We start from the raw sequence: 8,673 nt of genomic DNA on the forward strand, positions 1-8,673 counted from the left end.
TTTGGAATTAGACTTCTCATCTGCAACACATGACACTGGAAGATGAGAAAGACACTCAACAGTCTGAAGGAATATTTCCCACCTAGAATTCCATAAATAAATGAGAATGTCTTACTAATATCTTGTGATTTAGAAGGTGAAGGAACCAACCTCTGTTGGTTAAAATCCTATACTTTTAGAGCCCTGACCTTCATTATTAACACATTAACTGAATTCTACATCAGTTTCCAGCCTTGCTCTCTTGTCTGGACCCTGCAGGATACCCTTTGAATTTTCCTACAGTTTCCATGGGATGTAAAGTTGAGGTGTGTAAAATTACATCCATGTCCTGGAATCTTTGAACCTCACAATTTAACAAATTGGGTTAATTCGCCCCAAAAGCTAGAAAGACAAAACTTCTCTTAGAACTTTTCCTCTAGCCCTATCAAACTAAGAAGGAGATGAAAGAACTTTGTATGACCAGTACTCTATTCAAGTTTCATAGCACATTTTTTTAACCCCATAAACTAGGATTATTTTATTACTTAAAACATGAGAACTTAATGCACATTCTATCTAACAAATTACCAACAGCCACTATGTGCTACTGGTCAAAATACAGATTATTATATATTAATGTTCTCCCTGGGAATTATGGTTTCCCCAATTTCAAGATGGAGGGTAATTATTTAGTAAACATGGATTTACAATAAGGCTATGTTCCTTCAGAAAGGGACTCTTCTCCCTGCTATCTGTGCATTTTTTTAAAATTTCTATTACATAAACTATTATTTTGGAGTCCCACTTTCTGCTGTTTTTAATTCTTTTATTGTGGTGAAATATATATAACATAAAAGTTACCATTTTAACCAGTTTTACGTCTATAGTTCAGTGGTATTAAATTATTCACATTGGTGTGCAACCATCATCATCATCTATCTCCAAAACTTTTTCATCTTTCCAAACCAAAACTCTACCCATTAAGCAATAACTCCCCACTTCCTCCTCTCTCCAGCCCCTAGCAACCACCATTCTATTTTTTGTCTCTATGAATTTGACTAATCTAGGTACCACAGATAAGTGGAATCATACAGTATTTGTCCATTTGTGTCTGTACTTTTAAGTTTTAGTAATATTTGAAAAAGGCTGAAAAATGTTTAAAAATATTTTTATTTATGCTGGGGTGCCTGGCTGGCTCAGTCAGAGGGGCATGCAACTCTTGATCTCAGGGTCATGAGTTAGAGCCTCACACTGGGTGTAGCGATTACTTAAATAAATAAAATTTAAAAACACATTTTTATTTATGTATTTCATATATCCCAATTACAAGGTATTCTATATTATTTTTTAATGTTTATTTTATCCAATTCATTCTGTAAGACTGCTTTTAGACAACAGGCTTCAGCAACAGAAACTTGATCAAGGCAAAAAGGCCCACAGCGACCACCTACCTAAATACAGGCAGGCCCATCAGGCAACCACCTCAAAATATCCATAGGCCCTAACTGACCAATGGGCTACTTAACAACCAGGAACAGGTACCAAAAAAGGGAAAATTCCCTACGTCCCCATATGTCCTCACCTTCCTGCTTATATTGCCCCCACTCACTGTCTCGTTGCAAACAGTCTGCTTTGCTGTCCTGCCAACCACTCCTTTGAGGTGTATTCAATAAACTTCTATCTCCTTTGTTCTGCCTTGTGTGAATCCTTTCACCGCCCATGCCACTGGCCCCCACCTGATCAGGATGCCCCACATTTGGGGGGCCCCCATCCAATCGAGACAGACACCACATAGGAATTTAAGAATCCAAAATAGATACTCATTGTTAAAAAAATAACGTAAGTGGGGTGCCTAGGTGGCTCAGTCGGTTTAGCTTCTGACTCTTGATTTCATCTCAGGGTCCTGAGATCAACCCTGGGTCAGGCTCTGTGCTGGGTGTGGAGACTGCTTAAGATTCTCTCTCTCCCTCTTCTCCCTGCCCCACCTCATGCATGTACTCTTCCTCTCTCTCTCCTAAAATAAAATAAATAAATAACGATGATGATGATGATGATAATAATAATATAAGTGGGGGCACTGAGTGGCTCAGTCAGTTAAACATCCCCCTCTTGATCTCAGCTCAGGTTTGGATCTCAAGGTCGTGAGTTCAAGCCCTGCATTGGACTCCACACTGGGCGTAGAGCCTACTTCTAAAAAATAAATAAATAAACAAATAATAACAATAATAACTAAGTGAACCTTTATTTAAAAATTCTTTAACTTCATTTTTCATTAGTGATTAGGCTTCAAGTCATCATCAGTGTTGACTAAATACTTAAAACATTTGCCAAGGAAAGGTGCAAATAATCTTAGTACCAACCAAACAGAAGTGATTGGGGAATATCAGAAGGCTATTTCTTGTTTTTATTGAATGTTTTCAAACCCTTAAGGAACCCTATATTATATCATTATTATTTTTGCTGGAAAGTTTTACAAATATTGTGATGCAAATGGTTTATCCCAGAATTATCTATGCCTGACAACTCAATCTATTGGAAAAATACCTCTCAGGCCACCACACCTATGAAAAGCAAGCTAAGAAACAGAAAGTATGCACACAAAGGCCTCCAAACACTCAAAATTTGTATTAATACACTACACTGTGCTAAAGAATCCCTCAGGTACTTGCCCTTATTTCACACAAAATTGTAAAGTTTATGTATCTTAAAAAAAATAAGCTGCTTATGTATCTTGATTCAAAGCCCACAACAGCTCAAAGGCAGAGACAAGAAAGACACAGAGGTTACAAAATTACAAAAAATAGACCAAGAACAAACAAATCCTCTTGAGTGGGTAAAAGGGAAATGTCTTTCACACCCAGGTAAATTCTTGAGGCATGGTGCCTTCAAAACAAAATAATTTATACTCAAAAATGAAGAAATGATAATATTATACAAATTCAAGATCCTTTGCTTAAGAAGACAAGGATACCTGTAATCTGTTGCAAAAGGATTGTCATCAAAAAAGGGTTTTTGTTTTTTTAATTCACCCTTGAAAAAAAATCTTTAACTTTGAAAACAATAATCCAGAACTTCTCATCCTGAAGGATTAATAATAGCTGAAGATCTGAGACCAAAACAGAATCAAGTTTCTACGAGCAGATGATCACTAACAATTCAACTTTTACCTTCTTGATATACATATTATACATAATTGTCAAAGTTTTAAATCTTTTATACACAAAGTGATTTTATTTGATCCAGATGCACTGTCTCACCTAATACGTTAGTCAGCTTGTTAACTTTTTTACTATTCTAAAAACCACCTCTCTCTGTTAATGCACAAAATCAATTCATTTTCGTGAAGAAAAATGAAACATTATAAGAAAAACAATCATGATATCTCATGAGCACTTCCTTCTTAAACTATTTTCATTGCCTGTATATAAATATACTTTATATACATATGGGGCGCCTAGATGGCTCAGTCTGTTAAGCATCTGCCTTCGGCTCAGGTCATGATCTCGGGGTCCTGGGATCAAGCCCCACATCGGGCTCCCTGCTCAGTGTGGAGCCAGCTTCTCCCTCTTCCTCTGCTGCTCCCCCTGCTTGTGCTCTCTCTCTCTCTCAAATAAATAAAAAATCTTTAAAAAAATTAAAAAATTAAAAATACATAAATACTTTATATCATATTTTTTCCCCACAAAACTGGGATCACACTTGACATGCTGCTTCTTAATCTGTCCTTTAACACAAATATCTTTGCATATTATTATTACTTTCCTGCAGGTTCTAACAAAAGGTGTGTTAGGCAAGTTAATCTCTTTGAACCTCACTCCATCTGTAAGAGTATCTACCTCTTTGGTGTATGTAAGAATTAAATAAAACGATCCGTGTAAAATACAAAGCAAAATGCCTCTCACATAGTCAGAGCCCAATAAATGTTGGCTTTTGTTTAAGGCTGCATAATAACCAACTATCTTAAACAACCTGTTAATCAATTTTCTATTTTTAGCCAGTTTTTACCTATTAAAACAACACTGAAATAAAAATCCATGAGGTTAAACCTTTAATACGTCCTCAACTGTTTTTTAAAGACTTTATTTATTTATTTGAGAGAGAGAGCGGGAGAGTGTGAGAGAGAATGAGCAGGGGGGAGGAGCAGAAGGAGAGAGAAAAGCGGACTCCCCACTAAGCAGGGAGCCCTATGCCCCACTGGAACCCAGGACCCTGGGATTATGATCTGAGCCGAAGGCACACACTTAACCGACTGCGCCACCCAGGCGCCCCATCCTAAACTTTCTTAGAATAAATTTCTAGAGGTGGAATCTTGGATCAATATTTTATACATTCCAATGTAACCTTCACATTCGCCAACATGGTGTTTCCCCACATTCCTCATCTCTACCTCACTCTTAAGTTTTTTGTTTCTTAAATAAATGTGTTTTGTAAAGTTAGAAAAGCTGGCAGTAAATAGTATGAAAAGTAAGGTATTTACTATCTAAATTTTAATCACTATTTACATTTTACTTAGGAGAACGAACAAGCTTTCAGTGCCATATTCCAATGTATTTCAAGCAGTTTTACTCTACATGAGCTTTAGCTTTTAAGAGAACAACCTCAATTTATAGTTGACAGTTGTTCTAATGCAATAGTTGATTTAATAGTTGTTAGTTGCTTAACAGTTGTTTAAAAGCTGTATAAGAAAAATGTATTTTTAAAATTACTTTTAAATGTCTCCAAATTAATTAAAACCCAGCCTTTCTTACAGAAACTCTAAAATTTGAGAGAGTGAGAATTGCTCAATCTGTTGAGACTGAGAAAGGCTGGGAAGAAATTTAGCAGAAGCCCTCATCTTTGCTCAAGAGACAAGTGCTGCGAGCACCAAAACACACATTCTCATTGGTGTCTAGCAGACTGTTTCTTTAAATTAACACTGCTAACACGCCCCCTTTTTCCTAGAAACTGTCATTTCCTGAAGCAACAGCATTCATGAAAAAACAAACTGAACAAGACTCTTGAAGAAGCAGAACCCCGGCTTGGCCTCAGACTGTCTGTCCCTACGCCCGTCCGGGATCAACCAAGTTATGCGAAGTGACTAACTCGTGACAGCCTCGGGCGTTGGACGCTGGCCACACTGCCACCTCTTTCAGGTCCAACGCTCCGGCAGGCAGCCTGGCCAGGAATGGCTCGACCCTCGGCCCGCACCTCTGCACCACGGTTTGACATTAGACCCCCGTAACGGGTCGGGAGTCTAGAGGGATTCAGACCCCTCCGTACTCAATCTCGGGTCATGATGGGAGAGGGAACTTCAGACAAGAAGTCAGATATTGCAAGTGACCCAGGTTTTCCCATCCCGCCTTCACTCCTGAGTTGGGGTCTCGGATGGGTGGGGGAACCTTCGATAGGGGTCAAAAGTCATGCAAGATCGGAGCCCTTCTAACTTATTCTCAGGCCAGGGTCGTGCGCTGGGGGAAAACTAGAGGTCAGACGTCCCGAAGGATCCGGCCACCCCCTCCCACTCTCCTGCATGGAGTTTGGGGATGGGTGCCCCGGGTCCGCAATAGTGAGGACCCGGGACGCCCTGGACTCATTCCCAGTCCGGAGTTTGGGGGAGATTCTCAGGTCAAGGGTCACGGAAGAACCTTCCCTCCTCCTGGCCCCCGAAGCTGTGTCAAGGGGTGTCGGGAACTAGACGAGAGCAGCGGCCATAGTACCTGAGTCGAGGCCAGCGCCTGCTGGAGCTGCTGTTGCTCCTCGCTGATCTTTTGCTTCAGTTTCTTGAACATGGTGCAGCGCGGGGTCCTGAGTGTGAGACCTGAGGGGCGAGCGCCCAGGCAGACCCGGCCGCGGCGCGACGGCGGCCTCTCTACACCAGGGACCGTAGGCGCCGGGCCTCACCGCCTCCTCCTTGGGCTCGCGGGCGGATCGAGACACTCGTCCTGCGGCTGTCGGCGTTGCCGCCGCCGCGTCTCTTTCTTCTGGGTGCCACTGGTTGGCCTATGCCCCCCATCCAGCCCCGGCGGCGGCGGCGGCGGCGGCGGCGGCGGCGACAACGGCAGCAGGTGAAAGGTGTGCCAAAGACGCCTGCGCGGCCTACGTGGAGCTCGCCAAGGGAGCTCTACGGAGCGCCGGAGGGGCCAAGCACGAAGTCGCGCCGGCACATGCGCGCTCGGGGTGTCGCGCCCGAACGCGGCACCCGCGAGTAATACGCCGCGTTCCGCGCTGCTCCAGTTCATTGCGTGCGGAGCGGCCCTCCGAGCTGGGGCGAGGGCTGGTGTGAGCCCTGCAGTGACGCACACCCGCACTTCGGCACTGCAGAGTCCAGCGGGGAGGGTGCTGCTTCTATTAAGGACGGCCGGGTGGACAGGCCCACCGTGAAGAGCCGCCTGTGTGAGCGCCTGGCGTGGGAGAAGGCGGGTATCCAGGGAACCTGCTTTGCGCTCTGAGGGTTAGTGTACTTTTGTTCAGTATTTGTAGTTAAGAGTCTGCATCTTCAGTGCCTGGTACACCTACTACTCCCCAGAGGGGCCGTCTTTCCTTCCCTGGACTTTTCCAGAGGTCTCAAGAAGTGCCTCACACAGACTTCCAGGGTCCAGACGTTCCAGGACGATATTGTAAAATCTCAACCGTTTGGACATCTGTCTGTATTTTTCATTTAACCGAAATCGTATATTTTCACGTATTCATTCCAAAGTCCTTATTAAAGTACCAAGTCCTTGGGGATGTTAAAAGAATTCACAGCTGATGGAATACACAAATTTCCAAAAGGTCCAAGCGTCTGCATCTGCAATCATCCTAGAGAGTTTAATGTTTATGTGCTTAATTCTTCCAACACCCTGAACTTGGGCCATCTGTGAACCCCCATATCCATCTCAGCAACTACCTCTGCATGCTATACCAAATTGCTTCACATTGCCTCGTGTATCAGAACCTGAGAGAATATATGCTGATCTTCACATTTTAGCAAATTTTATTTATTAGCCAGTTCCTCTGTAAGATTCCATAGCCTGATCCCTAAATGTAGTAGAGCCAGAACAGGGCCTAGTCTGAACACCGCATTGACAGCTGGGCCAAGTCCTCTCTTATCTCATAGTGAACACCTACATATTTACCAAGAAAGTAGTAGCACTGTGACCTTTGGCCACATAGTACAAAGTCAAATGCCTGAAGGGAGCAGAAAGATTATGAGTGACACACAAATGGTATAAGACAATGGAGAATTAGGGAAAGTAACAAACTGGGTAGTGCAAACTCATCCAGAGGTATTTTTAAATCACTGCAGCAAAACAGCTCTTAGAATAAAATTCAGCCCAAAGGCCAGATTGTGACCTCTGAGTCTCAATTCTCTGCCCCTCGTTTTCCTCATCTATAACATTTTAATAATATTTCATGGGAATGTTGCGAAGTTTGATGTGCCTAGAGTATAGTTCATAGTAAATGATACTTAAAAATTCTAAGAGTTTCTTTCTCTTCTTAACATTCTCCCTCTCTGTGTTGAGAGCTCTAGCCTAGACCCTCTCCCCTGAGCTGCAGATCATACCATCTTCATTAGGCTGTCAGGTTCGGGAGGGCAAAAACCATGGCTGTTATACAACTCAACCAGTGCCTGGTACAGGGCCTGACACTAAATTTCTACAGAATTACTTAGTCTTAATACATCCAGCTGCGTACTGAACAGTTTCTCTTGATAGTGCATAGGCCCCTCAATTCAACTTGTCTGAAACTGAAATCATCTCCTACTACACCCCCTACCATCACCATCCCAATTTGCCCCTTCTGTGTTTCTTCTCACCCTCTTGCATCTTCTCCTCTTCACAAGCTTGCTTTGCCATCTGTATTTTCTGCCTTGGCTGGTGTCATCTCCATCTGCCCAGTTACACAAGTGAAAACTGTTGAAGTTAGTCAAAACATTCCTCTCATTCTTCACCCATATCCAGCAAATCACCAAGCCCTGTCTTTTACTCTGAAATATTTCTCAAATCCATTCTCTTTCCTATTCACCCTGCCACTAGCTAGTTTCAATCTTCATTACATCTCACCGCTTAAATGATCTTCCAGCTTCCAGATTGGCTTCTCTCCAATCAATCTTCTATATAGCTGATGTTACTGTCCTGCCAAAACCCCATCAGTGACCTCCTTGTTCTGCAGGACACTATTCAAATTCCCAAGGAGTACAAGAAACCCTTAGCAGCCTGGCTCCTGCTTTCTCTCTCACTACCCCTCTCCATACTTCACACTTGAAACCTCCAGAAATTTCAAATTGACTTGTGGTTCCCTTGCACATCCGGCTTTTGTATACCTCCTTACCTTTCTTTTTTTAGTCCCCAGGTTATATATAGTAGCTTTGAACACCTTAATGAATCTAGTATACTTATAATCCTCCATGACTTTGTACATTTCTTCTTTTTCCACCTTTCTTATCTATCCTTGATAATGCTGCCCACATGTCATCTTCCCTTTCAAGCATTTCCTAACACCATCCCTAAAACCACACACACATCAGTGGACTTAATCATGCTCCCCTCTCTACAACTTCAATCTTAAAAGCTTTAATGTATGTATCACACTGTATTTTTATCTTTTCTTACAAGAGTAACATATACTCACTGTAACAAAAACAAAAGTATAGTCGACCCTTGAACAACACAGATTTGAACTGCACAGGTGAAATTATACATGGATTTTGTTTTCAGTAAATACAATACAGTACTG

The 8,673-nt window shown here is 42.2% G+C and overlaps 1 protein-coding gene across 1 annotated transcript in view; it reads right to left on the reverse strand.

The window, feature by feature from the left end:
* Positions 1-6,016, reverse strand: part of GOLGA4 (golgin A4) — a 132,018-nt gene extending 126,002 nt beyond the window's left edge. Inside the window, exon 1 of the mRNA XM_044920744.1 lies at positions 5,676-6,016. Within this exon, the coding sequence (XP_044776679.1) occupies positions 5,676-5,747 (72 nt within the window). The 5' untranslated portion in view covers positions 5,748-6,016. The remainder of the gene's footprint in view (positions 1-5,675) is intronic.
* Between the last annotated feature and the right edge of the window lie 2,657 nt (positions 6,017-8,673).

Source organism: Neomonachus schauinslandi, chromosome 1 (genome assembly GCF_002201575.2).
Source record: "Neomonachus schauinslandi chromosome 1, ASM220157v2, whole genome shotgun sequence".
NCBI classification, from domain to species: domain Eukaryota; kingdom Metazoa; phylum Chordata; class Mammalia; order Carnivora; family Phocidae; genus Neomonachus; species Neomonachus schauinslandi.